This window comes from Clupea harengus, chromosome 7 (genome assembly GCF_900700415.2).
Source record: "Clupea harengus chromosome 7, Ch_v2.0.2, whole genome shotgun sequence".
Taxonomy (NCBI): Eukaryota; Metazoa; Chordata; class Actinopteri; order Clupeiformes; family Clupeidae; genus Clupea; species Clupea harengus.
Genome location: NC_045158.1, coordinates 11,162,858 through 11,181,769, shown reverse-complemented (window position 1 = coordinate 11,181,769; position 18,912 = coordinate 11,162,858). Strand labels below are relative to the sequence as shown.

The 18,912-nt window shown below is 43.4% G+C and overlaps 1 protein-coding gene across 1 annotated transcript; it reads left to right on the top strand.

Annotated features, from left to right (window-relative positions):
- The first annotated feature begins 19 nt into the window (after positions 1-19).
- On the top strand, positions 20-4,101 carry LOC105902896 (mevalonate kinase). Its single transcript, XM_031570497.2, has 3 exons — positions 20-373; positions 642-795; positions 3,214-4,101. Exons 1-3 carry the CDS (start codon positions 323-325, stop codon positions 3,363-3,365), a joined length of 357 nt encoding a protein of 118 aa, XP_031426357.1. The 5' UTR covers positions 20-322; the 3' UTR covers positions 3,366-4,101.
- The last annotated feature ends 14,811 nt before the right edge of the window (positions 4,102-18,912 follow it).

The window sequence follows — 18,912 nt, the reverse complement described above, 5'->3', positions numbered from 1 at the left end:
TCCAATACAACTTAGGCCACATCCACCTAATGTGTACCTTGGGGAAAGTCAACGGAGAAAGGGTTAAAATCATTAAGCACTGAATTCCGACCATCATTTTGAGAACACTTCTTAGATTAGATAGACACAGTCCAATATTTAGCTAAGAAAGACAACTGGAATGCCCCAAAGCTTACATTAATCATTCATTAATCTCACATTATCCACCTCTTTTTCACTTTTTCTTTCTTTCTCTTCCTCTCTCTGCCTCCAGTTCCCAAGCATTCTAAACCCAGTGCTGGAGTCAGTAGATGCTGTGGCCAGCACATGTGAGCAAACCCTAATGGAGATGGCCAAAGGCTTACCAACTGCAGAACATTACGCCACACTGGAGGTATTGACAAAACAAAAAATTCCCATAAAACACCGGCATCAACTCCATTGGTGCTCCTATCCTAGCGAAGAGCAGCTGAGATTCAAATATGCTTCTTGAATGTGGAGTTGTATGGGGACCCTCATCCTCTGTAAACTTTGTAGACTCTGTAGTCCATCCTCTGTTATGATGTTTAGAAATCCTGACATGCCAAGAAGCAGCCGTATTGATGTCATCTCCATCCTTGGGCATTGGAGCAGCTTGACTCCTCTTTGTTATCTCTCCACAGGAGCTGATAGACATCAACCAGCACCACCTTAATGTGATGGGTGTGGGCCACCCCTCGCTAGATGCCCTGTGTAGAGTCACACTGACTCGAGGGCTGCACAGTAAGCTGACGGGGGCCGGAGGGGGAGGGTGTGGCATCACTCTCCTGAGACCAGGTACACAAACATACCTTCCAGTGATGGTGGGGTGGATGGTGCACCTCCTTGCAGTGGAGGGAGAGATCATGGCTGTGTGTTTACTCTGTGGCTCAGCATATGATGGCCTTACAGGAGTGAATCCATCTTCAGGTTTATACATTCGGTAGTTCCTGAAATCAATAGTGGGAGTTATAGACTTTGAATACTGTTAAACGGGGTTTGTACATGTTGTCTGACTTGTGGTTAGTGCTACACAAATCAATATGCTCTCCTCTGCAGGAGAGCACTTTAGGACGAGTCAATTTATCATGACATTTGTTGGAATCTTGGATAACACCTGAAGTTGACAGAACGTTAAAATGCATTTTGAGTATCTGAAGCTCTGAGCTTTGTCTTTCCTTTGTATCTTGCCCTGACAGAAAAAACACCCTTGTTTGAGTCCTGTAGTAGTTTTAGTTCTTTAGTTGTTGTTTTTTTTATGAGAAGATGCATTTTATTAAATCAGGTCCACTTCAGGGTTTGTTTATATCCCAGACTGGCACGCATGATTAAAATGGGTGTAGTGTTGAGTGGAAGTTGCCCAAAAGATATTTATTGCTCGTTTTCTGACAGATCTCAACAGGACCTGTCAGACTTGGATGGCTCATTGTCTTTTTTGTTTTGTTTTTGTCTGAAGCCTTGTAACACACAGAATATTAATGAGGATGCTAGATTTCCCGGAATACATGCTCAGATGACTGCCAGTCTGGGAATGGTAGCGAGCCAGGTACTTGTTCTTAATGCCCCCTTTTAGAGGAGAGGAGTAAATTGCATCCTTTTGCAATTGGCATTTTAATGATGAGTCCCATTTAAGACCTAAATTAAATGGCTTCTAAATGATAGAAGGCAGTAGTTACTCTAGCGTAGGTGTAAGATAAATAATTGAGAAGAAATATATTTAATTGTTACACTGCTGACTGCTGAGAAACTAGTTTGAGAAACCACAGTCTTTGGGCAGAAATGGCTTTAGAAGGGAAGTGGAGAGGACTTAGGCTGAGTAAAAGAGAAGTTAATCTTAAGTGTCAAGCTCTATACACTATACACCGCATGCCTGTGAAGTATGAGTACTGTGATCAAACAGCAAGGTTCACTGCTTTGACAAGCAAAAGCATTGCTTTGCCTTACTTCCAGGGCTGTGGCTGAGGTTGAGGCCTTGGAAGAGAGGGGGAGAGAAGAGAGAGCAAAAAGTGTATGATTGATAAAGAGGTGCATTGGCACAGAGGGAGACTGTGGAGAGGCATAGTCGGGAGGGTTGCCTGGTACTGTAAGAAAAGTAAATCGTCAGCAAAATAAAAGTATTACAGCAGGGTGAAGTGAGCGGAAGGCAAAGTGCCAGCACTATCACAAGGACAGCCATGGGACTGTCCCTAAGAGGCCGCTCAGATTGTCAAAGTGAGGTGTTCAGGACACAGCAATACATCAGTGAACTCTAAAGGTGCAATAGTGCATAAATGAAAACAATTTGACATACAATAATAATTAAATTCAATGTGAATTCATTGTCATACGTCAAGTCATTCTGTTTCCTAGTATTCTTGTTCATTGTTTCACACTTAGAATCAAGATGTTTGGAAATATATTTTTTTTTATCAAATTACATCATTGTGGTAGGACAGTAAACATTTAAAATTTAGACATTGAAAAACTACATATTGCATCTTTAATTTAATCTTTAAAAATCAGATCTGTAACCCTGTCTCTATTTTCCATATAAACAGCACACTTCATAGACATTTCCACAGATTCCCACATTTCCAATTGTGCTGTGTCTATGTGCACTTACAAAAGAACAGGAAACTGTGATTTGAAGCACTCCTGTAATGGAGTCTTTTTTCACAGAAAATTGTAATGAAATTCTAATTTCATAGATGTGACTGTCAGTACTGCTAAAAATACAAATCCATTATAGTGCTAGTCCTTTGGGATGTCTATGGACAGACTAAATGAAAATGCATGGGTGTCATGTGGTGTGTGTGCTATTGGGGGGGAGGCACTCGAGGACACTCTAAAAAGACTGATAACAGATATGCAGGGTTTTATGTGGAAATTCTCCCATATGCTTGTATGTACAGTGCATACTTTTCAGTGTACCTTCTATTTAGAACACAAGTATGTCTCTACTGTACTTTGGTGTCATACTTTCAGTCTCAGACAGGAGCTGGCAGTTTTTTTTCTCCAGAAAAGAGCAAGAGAGATGACTCGAGGTTCTTTCTGGTAAAAAAAAAACCTCCAGAATTGTATACTTTCAGCAGTTCGTTGTCAACGAGACAGCTTATTTTTAGCTTTGTATTAGCGCTTATCACCCAAAAGCCTCTTTTGATGTTCAGGGGGCCGAGTGTCTTTTTCAGATCTTGATTAACTTTTAATTAAGATCTGATTTCCCCTTTACCTTTTCAGACACAGACAGTTCTGTGGTCCAGAACACCATTCAGGACTTGAAAGACAGTGGCTATGAATGCTGGGAAACGAGCATCGGCGTGTCTGGAATCCAGCTGCATTCTCCCAAGAGCGTTAAAGAGGAAGTAATGAATGTTTTCAACAGCTACTAACAGCAGCGTTTGGACGTACATGATAGAGGGCCAGACACCACCCCAACAGTCACAAAGAGCCTACGAAAGCAAGGCTACTGCAGAAGTGTCTTATGGGTGTAAGCCATTGAGGACCTGTTTCCCTCCAGGAACTGGGTGTTAGCCTGTCAGAGACTGGTGGTGTGTCAGTTCTCCATCAGATGTTATACATTGCACTATGAAAATGATCCTCAAAGAAGGAAGGCAAATGTATATGCCTGCCAATATGTCATGCCCGTGTGTGTGTTTGGTGTGGAATGACAATTTTTGTATTCAGGCATGTTCTAAATGGCTTGCTTTTCATATTGTTACATGGTAATAAATAATAATAACATGACTGGACTGTTTAAGGTGCAAAAGTATCCCTTAAAACTCTTATATCCTAACGTTAACGGGAAGTGGATCTCTCAGATGGTTTTTGGTAGTTGCTTTGCATCTGGGTGACCAGTAGATGGCATCAGCCGGTCAGGTAAAGAGTGCTCGCTCTCGCTGAGAAAAATGAATTTTCTGGACTCAATCGAGCTTGATAGGCACTCATAATCATTTCATTTAATCACTTCATTTTTACACATTGTCAATCAGTCATATGATAATATGCTGCATGTGTATCCTGGAAACCATACACAAAGAGACAGTAATGAAGCCTATTGGAGAAAGAGTTATTTATGACATTTCAGTTTTCATATGAAAGTAAACAATAAATGATGTCCTTATTACATTTAAATGTTTCCTTTCTGTGGAAAACATTCGTTTGTACCTCAGGTTTTCTATTTACTAGGCTACTGTCTACTACTACTCGTGTCGTTTGTGCTCTCCAGCTCTGTGTGAATCTCCTCAATATTTATTTGGGTGGTTGTCACAGTCTCTTTGAGGTGATTACACATACCATAAATGACAGTCCCTGTTCAAAGCCGCAGTTGCCAGGAGACTCCTGGCCCCCTTCCAGCGCTGGCTTTAGTTCATTTCGGAAACACAATGAGGAAATTAACTTCTCTGCACTTTGTCAGGAACAGCAGCGGTAGCAGCAGCGAGGCAGATTTTCCCTCAAATCCCCGAGCAGCCATGTAATTCACTTGGAATTCTGCGGAAAATGGGAGATAAAAAAAGACGATCTTTTGAAGACCATGCCCCAAGCTGTAGAGAGGAAATTTCAATTATATTGAGCAGACTTTTTTTTTTTTTCATTCCTCTTCCTCTTCTGAACATCGAGGGGACTGGCATGCCCTCTACCCTATAACTTTCCCACTGAACAAATAGGTCCTCACATCAGACCTGCCTACGCTAAATTACTTTGCCCATGGACGAGTGGTATGAAGCGTAAAAACACGATGGCCTCACGTTCGCTTCTCTCTCCCTCTCTATCTCTCTCTCTCTTCAGCTAAATTTCTGAAGTTAGTTGCCGCGGCTCACATCCAGATAAATCTACACGGTGACCGTGATTGCACGAATCAATTTTCTTTTTTCTCCCTCTCAAAGGCGACGGAGTCAGAATGCGTTGGGGGAATTTCATTCCAATCTTTGATCATCTGTAATGAAAAGATTGAAGCCTGTCTCCGAATGGAATAACAGGATTACCAAGGGAGGATGAGAGTGACATGAGGCGTTTTGGAGAGGATGGGGACAGCATCTGTAAATCTGGCTTTTCCAAGGGATGTAGGATTACAGTCACACGTGCTGCCATGGCACCCACCACACACACCCTCACAAAAAGAACCAAAAAAACAACAGCAAAAAAAAAAAGTGTTCATCAGACACAGGCTTCGTGCTTTGACAGAACATTTCAGAATAACATATCGCACACATACATGACCGGCGAGAATGAAACTGATCAAAATGAAGAGCGCCTGAGCACGTTTGAGGGAAAGGTCAGCCCTGGGGGTCTACTGAAATAATTGATTCCCCCCTTCTTTTGTCAGATATTGTTTGTATGCTTTTAAATGTCAGGGGGCTTTAGTTGGATTGTAGTTTAGGGGGAGCCAGACAGTCTAATGTAAGGATGGGCCAGACATCATGAGAGCCCCCCTCCCCATTAGTCTCCTGCAGCCCCCCCAGGCTTCTTCCCTCTACTTGTACCTTCATGTCAGGGGCAAGCCCTTACCAACCACCCCCATCCCACACTGCATCTCTCAGCAAGGTGGGGCCTGATCCCCGCTGAGATTTAATTACCTCTGTGCTTTTCAATTGCCGTTGCTTTGACGATGGGCGACAAGAGGAGAGACAGCCCCAGCCGACCATTTTCATCCATTTCTCCTCTCTCTTTCAGCGTCAGTCTTGCTCTCCATCGTGCTCTCACGCGCGCTCTCTCTCCTTCACTTTCTATCCCTCTCTGTCTTTCCCCCTGCAAGGCACAGATGGTATTTTTTATCAATGTCAGCGGCAGCTTCTTTCTGCTCTGATGAATAGATTCTAAGGAGGCCCTGACATTATTTCAGATAACAGAGGGAGCAGGGAAAAGAGGGTCAAGGATGGAGGGAGGATGCCAGCAGCGGAGAAATAAAATGAAAACAGTATGCAATGCTGAAACAGGGCTTTTTTTCTCTCTCTCCTCCCTGCACGGAAAGGAATGCCTTTATAAATGATTTATCCGTCAAAGGTTGTCACAACGCATTAGCAAACAATAATAATGCACAATGTTGTTTGTTTGTGAATATCACTGCTAGTCATCAGTCGATTGCAACTGGCCTAGTTGCAGATTATGCCCCTGAAATGGGAACTAGTTAGTGTATGCAGCACTGAAGGCTGCGGAGAATAAAAGCTTTATATCAAAGCCAGTGGACCTACAGGTCAGTGCTTGTTATATTCTTCTGTTCTGTCTCATTAGTGTTAATTAAAATGACTCAAATTTACCTTTTAATCTGGATTTATATTTTCTAAAAGACATTGTCTACTGCTGTCTCTAACAAAGGCTTGTCAGTATGCAGCCCCATCCAAAATTATCAAGTCAAGAAAGAACAAAAAGTTAACAGATTGTATTTTAGCCTTTAATAGTAATAAAGTAAAGTAATTAATTTGAATATTGAAAGTAAACAAAGTTAGCATCCTTAATGTTTTACTTCAGATGTATTTGTGCTGTTGTGTGACTCATGTAGTGGTGCCTTCTCAGTCCTAATGTCAAAATGCATAGAGCACCAATTGTGATGATTCCCTTAGACAAGCCTAGCAGGAACATATCTCACAGCAATCCTGATTTGAGTCCTCTGAGGACCAACTTGAATTGAACTAGATTTCGGTCCCTGGAAATATATTGTGTGTTCTTTAATATGAAATCTGATCTTGTGAGTGGGAAAGTATTCTGGAGTAAAAGTTTTCTAGAGGTGCTGAGAAAATACACTGTAATCACAAAATCTCTATGAAGTAGCCATTGTGCAGTATGCATGTATTGATCAAACCACTTATCTTTTTGTGAGAACTGAAAAGCCCAAGTGTGTGTGTGTGTGTGTGAGAGAGGGAGAGAGTGTGTGTGTCTAAGAGAGAAGCACTGTGTGTGTGTGTGTGTGTCTGTGTGTGTGCGCAGGAAGGTAGGTATGATGATTATCTATGGTTGACTTGAGTACTGAGCAAAGAAAGATCATGTGACCCCACATAGTAATGAGTGCTTTTACTCAGGTCTTTGAGGTCATTGTGAATTATTTGCAGTATGGCTCATATTTTCAGGTAGAACAGATAGGGGATTATTATCAGTGGTCAAGGTTGCCAGAAATAACGCATGGCTTAGCCTAGAGGTATCTGTCTGGAAGAGAAGTGGCTGAGTCAGAGTCTAACATCACCAATCAGTTTTAAGCCTGGGATTCAGGACTTAATCCAAGGATTGTAAATTACCATTGATGCTCTTTCCCTGTTCTGCCTACATTTTGTCTTTATTAGACTGCACTGGCATCCTAACATCCATGTGGATTACTACCATAAATCACCACTCGCTGATGTGAAAATGTGCACAAATACAATTGTGCAGCACTAGCATAAACCTAAAAACAAATAAAAATAAATGTAAAATTCAGCGTTATTCTCCTATGTTACTTTTCCAAAAGCTGCATTACACATGAGTAATACACCATAGTCATAGAGTTATCTGAACTATCCCAGCCAATGTTTTGTAAGTGATGCATAGATTAAAAAACATATAATATTTAAATTACATCTTCACCATGATATATCAAGTGCTGTAAGCTTATTGATGCCATTTACTTTAAATTTCAGGAATATTGTGTGGAGGGATGGTCATCTGAACATAGTTGTCTGTGAACAAGGTTTTTAATGCATTCTACTGCTAATTTACTTGCTGTTTTGCATGTTAAGGGATGCCCACCAGGTGAATCAGTTTAATGGATTTTTTTAATCAAAACTGGAGTCAAATTAAAGTGTCTAAATATCAGAGGGTGTTTTTAAGTGAATTTCAGCATTTGCCATTTGGCACCGCCTGACATTTATGCAATGTAATCATGTGGCTTTCATCTGTAAAAGTTCTGTTTTATCAGTGAATGCCTGAAATGTAATTACCTCAACATCTGATGGAATGGTAGGTAGCAGAATGGACATTGATCTGTCACTCATACTGGGATTGGTGAACCTTTATGTCAATCAAGGCAGGTGCATTCAGAGAACTTGGGCAAAAAAGAAAGGTATTGCTTAATAATAAGAAAAACTGAATATCAGAAAATTCAAGTCACTAATGTTTGCCTACAGAATGACTGCTGGGTCTGCACCTGTCTACTTATTACCCTATTACAGGCTTATGCTCCTCCTCGGCCACTGTGTTCCTCCAAGGAACATCGCCTGGCATTGCCCTCCTTACACACAAGGCAATCTCAAGACTTCTCGTTTGTGGTTCCCCAACGGTGGAACAAGCTACCAAATGCTATCAGAGCAGGGCTGTCTCTCTGTCTCTCTTGAAGAATCTCTTCCGAGATCACCTGTTTTCCTAACACCTCTAACACCCTAAAATGACTAACTCACACTTACTGCCCATCTTTACCTGATCTCCTGGCACTTGTCATTTTGATTTGAATTAGTACTAAGTGCTTACTCCAAGGTTTCCTAACCTACTGAAGCTTGATTGTTGTTCCTCACATGTCAGTCTCTTTGGATAAAAGTGTCTGCCAAATGAAGAAATGTCAATGTTATGTAAATGTAGAAATGAAAATTAATACTAGATGCAATATGAAGGTGGTGAACGAAATTACTTTGCCCCTGTAGGTATCGGCGCCATTATTTTGGATATCACAACAGAGCTGTTCTGTCACAGGCCAATATTTAGTGGGAAATCAAGCAAATACAAACCATACTCATGCTCAGAAGCTTTAATTTATACTTTGAGACTGTTTTTTTTCTGACAGAATACACTATCATGGATTTGTTCTACAATTAAAAGTCAAAGCTTTAGCTGATTTGCTCACAAGAGGTAAATCTTTTAAAATCAGCTATACAAAAATTAGGTCTAATTGTCAATAAATGCCTGTGCCTTAGTGGGTCTATTCTAAGAATCTCATTGATTTTTGTACAGCCTCTCCTTTCCCCTGATCGCTTCATGTTGAGGGCAAACCCCTTATGGTGAAACAACGGTAATTGGAAATCTGCAACATTTTGCAAGCTTTCATAAGGCACCAGAATGCAGCTCTGCAAGCAGAAATTTTAACACATGTTGACATTTAAAAGCAAAGGAAAACCATGGGAAAGACCAGACGGGCCCAAATGAACGCCTAAGGACTTCCTTCTAAAATACTCCCCTTTTCTGGAAATACGTGGTCAATCTGTGAAGCCCTAAGTGATATGGATTTGTTCACAGTACCAGTGTGTATCCACTGTAGTTACCCTCAGATAGTATTAGCTATTCATAAGCACTGTCTTTGTTTCATACCCTCTGCTAATTGTTAGTGCTGAAGAGTGAAATTATTTGTATTCTGTAACATCCTATATTTCCTCCCTCTCGATCTTTTAACGATTTTCACCTTTTCGCCTAAATCTGAAATAACCATCTCCCAAGATTGCAGTTAAAGTCTGCCAATAAAAAGAAACTGCTGTGTCCTCTGGAATTTGAGCAGACCATCCCTCTCAGACTGAAAGCATTTACTCACTATACCAATGCTGGACAAAGAATTCCAGCTCCATATTCTGTGCCCTTGTAGGTTTCATTTGTTGTAATAGCCTTCCATCTTTAACCCTGAAGATAAATGGGGCATCTAAACAGCCATTTTACAAGTGATTTAGCAGTTAAAAACTCTATAATGTACCTTTGATCAACATGTAAATGATGAACTTGATGTCATTCCCTGCTGGATATGCACAGCAAGTGTCCCCCTGAGCGCAATGCAAATATGAATGCAAATTATGTATCGGTCCTGCCAGGCATGCAAAGGCAAATCAATCAGAGTTGAGGCATAGCCTTTCAGCAGCAGACTGAAGCACAGTCCACTGGACTTTCAGCCCCTTCAGTAACACATCTACTATAAAAGCTGCCCCAGGGACCCAGCAATGTAGGCAAATATCCATTCAGCCCTGCCCACTGGTCCACAGATTATGGGATGGGGTTGCTAGGTTGGTATTCTGGCATGAATCTATACATGCTTATACAATTTCTAAATTCTAGCTTTTATACTTGGAAAATGTGTCTCGAAATTGTTAATGAGAAAACACATGGTCATAATCAATGGCCAAAACAGTATAATAATTGTTAGTTTGGCAGATTTATATGGCACCTTTTTTTCACTATATCAGTATCATTGTATTTAATAAAAGTCACTTCTTCACAAAAAACATAAAAAACATTGAGACACATACACTATACTATATACATAAATAGTGTTTTTCACCACATTTCGGACATGTCTGCAGAAACATAATGACGCCTGTTGGCTTAACTCCCTGCGGTGTGTTATTTCTGTAATGTTAAAAGGGCATTGTATTTTGCTGTGCTTAAAGTCTGGCACTTTGGGGACTGTGCTTGGCTGTGCCTGCTGCTCGTGCCAGCCATTACAGCCCAGCTGCAAGGTAAACAGCAGCCCTCCTGTCCTGCGATTATGTTTATCTTTTTGAGCCCGTGAGAGGCTCTGCAGGGGATCTGCCGCAGCTGCCTGCTCCGCTCCACTCCCCTCCGCTCGGTGCGCCGCTCCCGGGCTGTAATTACTGTGATCCAGGTAGAAATGTTCATATTTCATCCCCGTGCATCGCCGATAACATCTAATAATCTGAAAGCGTTTTAAAATTGGTATCTCTCCTCTCGCTCTCTCATGCATTATGAATGAGCTGCTGATTGCATTTCTGCATAGATTAGCAATCATTTCACAGAGTCTTTTAATGTTATATATAACTACTGTATATATATATATATATATATATATATATATATACACACACACTCACACATACACACATACACACACACACACACACACACACACACACACACACAAAACTTGTTCCAGAGAAAAGGCCCCTGTGTTCTTTCTTGAGGTGAGACATCTGTCTGTATTTCTTAAGACTGATTTTCTATGTATTTAGTATTGTTTTTCTTCTGAAATATTCTTTTCCATCTCCCCCCTCGAGCTTCCTTTTCTTGATGTATACCTCCTCCATGCATGTCATTGACAGGGGGGACAGCTTGGGATTGTCTGTTTACTATTCTGGGCACTTGTGAGGCCCCTGGAGCATCTGCTTGGCTATTGTTTCAATGGCTTCTAGCCGCCTGTGCGCTATCTAGTCTGTGGGCTGTTTTCTAAAGACTGGTCAGCTGCTGCAATCAGTGATAAGTGGTGGTGGCGGTTGGGCTGTTGACGATTACACTGTGGCAGCCTGCTCTCTCAGTTAACTGCCGTCTCCTAACTGAAAAAAAGGCTCTCGATGTCATAAGGTAATGTCCATGGATATCTGAAACTGGGAGTCCAGTGGACACTATGTAGATTGCTCTTGAAACAGTGAAGGTGCAATATGCAAGTAATCAGTCAGCTACTAGGAGCCCAGGTACAGGTCATAATTTAAGTCTGTCCCAGATACCTCACTTTTTAAAAACGTCTAGGCTATTCATTACTGGTCTAAATGCATGTCTCATACATTAAATAAACATTCCACTTGACAAATTACTGTGCCATTATGTGCCACATATAAATAAATAATTAAGTCAGGAAAAAAGGACACATGTCGTCTGGTTCACACCAAGAAAAATAGTTGTCACGCAAAATCAGCGTGAAAGCTCACAAACTGAGCTGGCCTCATTTCTCCCCCACTGGCGACTTCTGAAATTGATTGCTGCGAATTTCACCTTCGGTCAGACATGCTGTTGATATTTACAAATTTTGTCATGATATGAAACCATTGGGCTGTCGCCACAGTGGCGCATTTCATTAGCATGTGTGTGACTGACACATATGAGCTAGATCTGCGAAATCTCACAGGGCAGTTAACATTATAAAAATATGGTGTCCACAGGTTTATGAGAAATGCAAAATGGGCTCTACCGTTTTAATGTAGTTTTGAGTTTGGCACCCCAAGTTCAATCAAAATTAAAAATTAATATTTAATCTTATTCATAATTTTAAAAATCTTTTCAGAGAGTGGAACATTGGCAATGGTGGAGGAGTTAAAAATCTCTGCCGAATGGAAAAAAGCCTTGAGCTGAACCCAACCCATAAGCCCTGTAGCAGATGCCTGTAAAGCATGTCAAAGACTAGGAGAAGAAATGTAGTGAATCATAGCGCAGATATGCCACATCAGAAACGCTGAAGAGAAGGAGGCTGACAGAGGACTGCAGTGGGGCTCAGCCGCGGCCAGTCACTAAGGGTGTCAGGCACAGGGCAGTCTCCTGCCCTAGCCAGGCGGGGTGAGGATGATAAATAAGGGAACATGAGATCAGGGGTGTCCAGTTGTATTATTAGTAGCATGAAGAGGGAAAGGATGAGGCCAGGGATGTCCAGTAATTGCACACAGGAAGCCTATTTTAGCAGTTACTCAGAATAGAGCTATAAATGCAGACGCTGGTCAACTGGGGAGCTCTATATGCCTCCTGGAGTTGATTAAACCAACCGCAGTCATAGCTGATCCCTGAAGGTAGAGGATGGGGCATAGCTGGAAATTATGGAACCTCAAAAATCTCAACCTATATTCTCAAAAATCTACACTGCCTGAAATTTCACCCAAACGGCGTTCCGTACCTGGTGTGTTCCAGGGTCCATGTCCAGCACTCGATCCCCTACCTACACTTTTGAGGGTTCCACATTAGTACAACCCTGGGAGGGATATAGGCTGAGGGGTGTACAACACCAAGAGGGATGCCCTGGCCTAGGTTCGACCCCAAAAGAAGTCAAAGAAGGTGAGATAGGGGTACAGATGATCAGGTCTACTACACTCAGTGTGTCGTCTTGGTCTTTGTAGCATCAGAGAATCAGCATGGATGGTAAAAGCATCAGGGAGTGTTTGTATACCCTTAAGTGGCAAATGGAGTTTTAAAGAAGAAGAAGAAGAAGAAGAAAAAGAGGTGCCTTACGCTGTAAGGTCTCTCAGTCATCTACACGATGGGCTGCCCAAGGGATAACAAAAGTGGGAGATGAAGCAAGGGAAGCGGAGTATCTCTGGAGATCTGACGCCTTTAAAAAAAAAAAAAACACCAAGTCCTTCAGAAAAGTGTGAGGATACATTTCAAAGTCAATCTAAGATTTAACAGGTAAGCGGAAAGAGAGAGAGAGAGGAAAAAGAGGAAGGGAGAGAGGAGAGATGGAAAGAGAGAGAGAGAGGGAGAAAGAGGGGGAGAGAGGGAGAGGGAAAAAGAGAGGTGGAGAGAGAGAGAGAGAGAGAGGGAGACAGAGAAAGGGTAAGACCTGTGCTGGGGTTTTATGCTGAAGCCTCTTTCGTGGTTGGAATGCGGGCAGCTGCGTTGCGACCTCACCCCTGTCTGGCCCCGACTGGCCTCCCACACAGGTCCCCTCTCTGACAGCTCATCACAGCTCTGCGGTCACAGCACTTTTTTCCCTCTTCTCTCATTTTTCTTTCTCTCCTTCTCTCTCCCTCTCTTCCTCACTCCCTTCCTCTTTTTCAAGGGAGATAGTGTCTGATTGGGATCAGTGTGTGAATGCCCCTGTCAGATTCGATAAGCCGACAGGATGCCCTGTGACGGGGACATATGGCATGTTTGACAGGGGGGAGAGGGTGTGAATGGCACGGAATGATAAAGTGCTGTTTTTCCCCCCTCGGCAATGTCATGCTTTCAGGCAGAAAGGGGAAGGCAGGCGTGCAGACTGACCACAACTCAGACAGGCAGCCTGGTGAGGGAAGGGGAACGCAGACCCACTCCCCCAGACCTCCATCTCTGACATCTCCTTCAAGGTCTCAGGCCTCCCTCTCTCTCTCCCCCTCTCTCTCTCTCTCCCTCTCTCTCCCTCTCTCTCTCTCTCTCTCTCCACCTTGCGCCTGGCCGATTCTGACATCCTGCCCCTGTCCTCAGAGGCCCAGCAGTGACCCGCTAGTCCTCAGTCAGTCTGTCAGCGCAGGGGGATGTAATTGGATATCAGTTCAGTTTAGCTGTGATAGGCAAGGAGAAGCCGCCTGCAGTGGATTTTCTATCGCCGGCCTTCTCTTTCTCTCTCTCTCCCTCCCTCTTTCTATCTCCCACTTCCTCTCTCTCTCTCTATCTTCCACTTCCTCTCTCTCTCTCTCTCTGTCTCTCTCTCCCTCTCTCTCCCTCTCTCACTCTTCCCACAATGAGGATGCCCGTATTGTCTCTTTCTCTCGCAATCACCAATTTGTCTCCGCTGATGGATCACATCGATTCACAATGTTGTGTACGCCCTGCCTTTTACAATTGCCAGATCCACTCAGAGCGAGGGGATCACAGAGTGTTGGGGGTAATAGAGTTTTTCTCCCCCCCTCCCCTCCTCCCCCCTCCTCTCATTCTTTCTTTCTTTCCCTCCTTCAGTGCCATTGCTGCTGGTGTCACCGCAGGAGCGGACTGTGAGTGCGGTGGCAGGGACTCCGGGGCTGTCACATGTCACCGGGTGTGTTTGCGTCCGTGACAGACAGCCTAGGTGTCACACTCAGGCTCCAGCGCCCCATCAGACGCCGTGGACTGGTTCCCCCCAGGGGCCCACAGTCACAGAGGCTGCCCATCCTCCCGTCCACACACACACACACACACACACACACACACACACACACACACACACACACACACACACACACACGCACACACACACACGCACACCACACACACACCCACACACACACACACACACACACACACACACACACACACACACACACACACACACTCCTCCACAAACACAAGCACACATAGAGACACACATACAGAATGTTCACCATATATTCATACAGGCATGTACATAAAGAGCTTTCTCCCTCCTCTCTCTCTCCTATCCACACACACACACACACATTTACCCATACTCCACACATAGTCCCATGTTGTTTGTATAGGGAGGTCACATAGTAAGGGACAGATTACTGATGGCCAATTATGTATGTTATATGGTTCAGATGATGTCACTACCTGTGGGTTATTAAGCTGCATCCCTCTCCATGCGCTATCTATCCCACATGTTGGGCTCACATTCACTGAGCACTCAACATGTGCGGGGGCCTGTCTCCCAGCCCAGTTGCTTGCCACTTGTGAAGCCCAAGTGAAGTGTGGTAATTCATTTCATTATTCTGTGGATGACCGCCATTAGTTTGTCTGTGAGGGGTGATCTAATCCTCTGTCGTTTAATCACCTCCCCCTAGCCACTAACCAATGTGAACTTCAGGTTTCCCTGTTTCGCGACAAATTGCTCTCACACACACACACACACACACACACACACACACACACACACACACACACACACACACACACACACACACACACACCAGCAGATTTTGAGTGTACTTTGTGGGGAGACCAGCAACATTGAGCAAATGTATGTCTTTAGTATATATTTGGCTGTAGTATGTCTTTAGTATATCTGTGATTGGAGTAGGTCAGGCTACAGTATGGGAATGGTAAATTAATTGTTCATGTTCTGATGCTACAAGGCAATGCTGTTACCAGAACTTTTATAATAATGTTAAATAAGTGGATTACAAGAGATCAAATTAAATTGTGCATATAGAAAGACGAAGATGAAATCAGGTGCTGCAATTAGATGAAGCAGTGAAAGTCTACAATAGCTTTAATCGAATATGGTGACTTTTTACTTTATGGGAAATTTCATCTTTTAAAAAAACCTTCTGCCTCTCCCATGAGAGGCCTTGTAGAAACTGTGCATTTGTTGGGATTTTTCAGCTTCAGTTTGTAAAAAAAAAATAGACTGGGTTGTAGCAGGTCAGCGACCATCCCCTCTACCTACATACATTAATGGCTGAGGCTTTTTTTTCGAGGCAAGTGATTTATCTCGGCGGTGTTCCTGGAACCTCTGGGCAGTTAATTGTGTGTGTTTGAGCAGGAGTAACGTGGGAGCTTTATAAATGCAGGATGTAGACGCACAACTGGGCTGAAGTGAGAACCTGGCAAAATAAATTTCATACAGACGTTAGTCGTCGACCAATATGGAGCACTACCTTGACCGCATACGATATGAACAGCTGTTATCAGTGAGATAGCAACGCATTGTAAGCACAGGTGGATGGAACAAAATGGCCTTTGAGTAAGCATACTCTAGCATATCGGAGCTGCTCTTTCCATTTCCTCCTCTCTGTGCAACCTCTTCCCCCACAGTAATTAAGAGAAACATTTTGTGGTAGATTACAGGGGGGACTGTGTGTTGCATTGTGCCAGTCTGCCTGATTAATAGAAGGCAGCTAATTTCAGCCATGGAAGGCAATGTTCCAAAATGGTTTCTAATTACACATTAGAAGCGTGAAAGGCCCCCACCACTGCATCCTCCATCCACACACCCCCCGATCCTCCCTCGCCCCCCCCGATCCTCCCTCGCAGCCCCAATGGAGCTCTGCAGGCTAGCTTGCCCAGCGGCACATGAATGGCACTCCCAGGAGTCAGTAAAGCCAGCCAGCCCACCCGTCACAATCAGCAGCAGATGTCAGCAATCTAGGATCATTGGAATGATTAATATGCTAGAGATGTCGTCAGGTAGCCGCAACGTGAAATGAGAGAGAAAAGGGGAGAGGGACGATTTTCTTTAATGGTGGGTTACTTCACTCAGTTCCACCTTGAGTATGCTGAAGTAAACAGCCAGCTTAGATTGGACAAGTGTGAGAAAAAAACAAAAAAAACATTGCAATGATTTACTTGTGTCATATCACAAGAAACACTCTCGCACAATTCCTGCAGGATCAGCGTGAGGTGTAATTCATCACGCTCTTTATGGGTTTGAGAGATTGCCATTCGGCATGTTGGACGCACCTGGCAGCATCGAGGGATGATCTGCTTACAGTCACTGTCAATAAGGCTTCTTCTCCTGGTCCCTCTCCCCTGGGTGGTCAACTCAAAGGGCCAGGCAGCTGGAGATGATGCCTCGGATGTGGGACATGAGCCCCAGTGAGTCGCTGCATTTGCATTGCCATGTGGTTACAGTTGGGAAGGCGGGGGGTGACAGGAACAGCTGCACAGGGAGCGAGGCTGGGGTTTTGGGGATGGGGAGGGGGTAGCTGTGGTAATCTAGAGAGAGGTAGGTTTTCAACGCTGGTAGTTTACAGGAAGGAAGGTGATATGACAGAGTGTGTGTTATTTTTCAAACTGCATAAATTATCAGGCAGTTGCTCAATTGGCACGCAGTTGTGTTTGATACTCCCCCCTCTAAAGGCAATTTATTCTTATGACAATGATAGATTTCCATATAATCTTATGTGGTGGGATACATGCTGATACAAAACAAAAATCTCTTGTGTGTCTGTTCAATCAAGTGCTCAAAACAGCAATTGACTTAAGATAAGATGAAAACAGAACAGCAGTATGAACACAAATAATAAGAAAGCCTTATTCTAGGCCTGTGTTGGTATTGTACACATAGTAACATAGTTACACATGTAAAGCTTTAGTCCAGACACACTATCATCAACAGTAAAGCTAGAACTGTGTTAAATTGACATCTGAAAATGTTTTTGGGATTGCGCCATGCAGGTTATATGAAGGCCATAAACATTGCAAATTGTAATGTCCAGTCACTCACTTCAAAGACTGCATGCAACTCTGAGTGCAATTTATGTAGAAGGTTCCAAGTCAAGGCATTTGCCAACATTCAGGCATTCAAGCCATGTCAGCCAACATCAACCTCACTGATTATAAGAGGCATGCAGGCCCACTGGAGGTCGCCCAGATGATGAAATAGTGATGAGTCTAACCCTAGAAAACCAGAGATGATCTCAGAGGAAGTGTGTAGGGGGTGGAGGAGAAAGGAGAAACTCAACAAAAACTAAAAGTAACATGACCAGAGCTCCGGTCTTCACTTTGCCATCGAGACGGGAGGTTTGAATCTGCCCACTCACTCTCCTTCCAATTCATCAGCGGGGGCCATGACAGCTGAAATTCTATCAGAGAGGAGGTGGAGGAGGAAGAAAGCGCAGGATAATCCCTTTCTCCCAGACATTGATAGACTGTGTGTTTCTGGAGGACGGGTGCAACTCCGTAACGAAATTAGGTTAAAACCGCTTGGGGCGGATTGAAGATAATTGCCCTTGTCTGTCACTAAGAGTAACATCCCTCCAGTAGCCTCCGCAGTGACCGCCAGTGAAGAGGTTAAGGTTATGTGTTTTCTCTTTCTTTCATTTGCTCTCGTTTCACCACTCGTGCATCTTCTCCTCACTGCTGAGGAGGCATTTGTCTTTTGCTCTTCCTTGTGGTCACAGTGGCAGATTCGATGTTCGTACCTCCTGTTATGTCAGCTAGCCTAGAGCAGCTGCTGAAAGGCATTCTCATCTAAACGTGGTCGGTAATTAGTTTAATACTTATCTGTGTTTTTCTTTGCTCTTTTGAAGTAATTTCTTTGCATTTTTCTGATGAGCACCTCAAATATGACGCCCACTTGGATTCTGGGAAATGCCACCGTCAGCGTTTAAGTGAGTCCTCCACCAGCGATTCAGCAATATTGAGAAGCGTGGGGGGAAAACTAGCGGAAGGAATATACATTCATCAACATATTTTTCCGCCCTCATCTGATCGTACAAAGATATCTCCAGCCGAGTTGAGTCTAGCCAGTAGGCAGAGGTAGATTACTTGATTACGCTAAGGTAGGAATTCCTGAGAACATAGGCTGGATTCAACACAGCGAAGCATATGCAAAATGCAAATATGGTCTATATACGTATGTATCAATATATATATATATAGGATGAGAATGCTGCGTTGATATCAGTGTTTCTCAGGCCCCAGGCCCCAAACTGCTAAAGTCTCTTTTGTCTTGCGTGTAAAAGGCTTGGGACCCACACAGTGAACACAGTAATGTAAGGCCAACTTGCCATCTTCAGCTTTGGCCCTTTTGTGCACACCATTGTTGCAGGTATCCCAGCAAGCCAGCTAAAACGGTGCCACCCTCCCCCATTACCTGCTCTGAGTGATGAGTGGTACGGCGACCAAGAAACTGGGAGGTGATGGCTACAA

Bases quoted from the DNA above. Each gene is read 5' to 3' on its own strand.
- LOC105902896 (XM_031570497.2), top strand. From the start codon at position 323: ATGGAGATGGCCAAAGGCTTACCAACTGCAGAACATTACGCCACACTG. The intron at 374-641 runs GTATTGACAAAA...ATCTCTCCACAG, and splicing joins AACATTACGCCACACTGGAG to GAGCTGATAGACATCAACCA. The intron at 796-3,213 runs GTACACAAACAT...TTACCTTTTCAG, and splicing joins CATCACTCTCCTGAGACCAG to ACACAGACAGTTCTGTGGTC.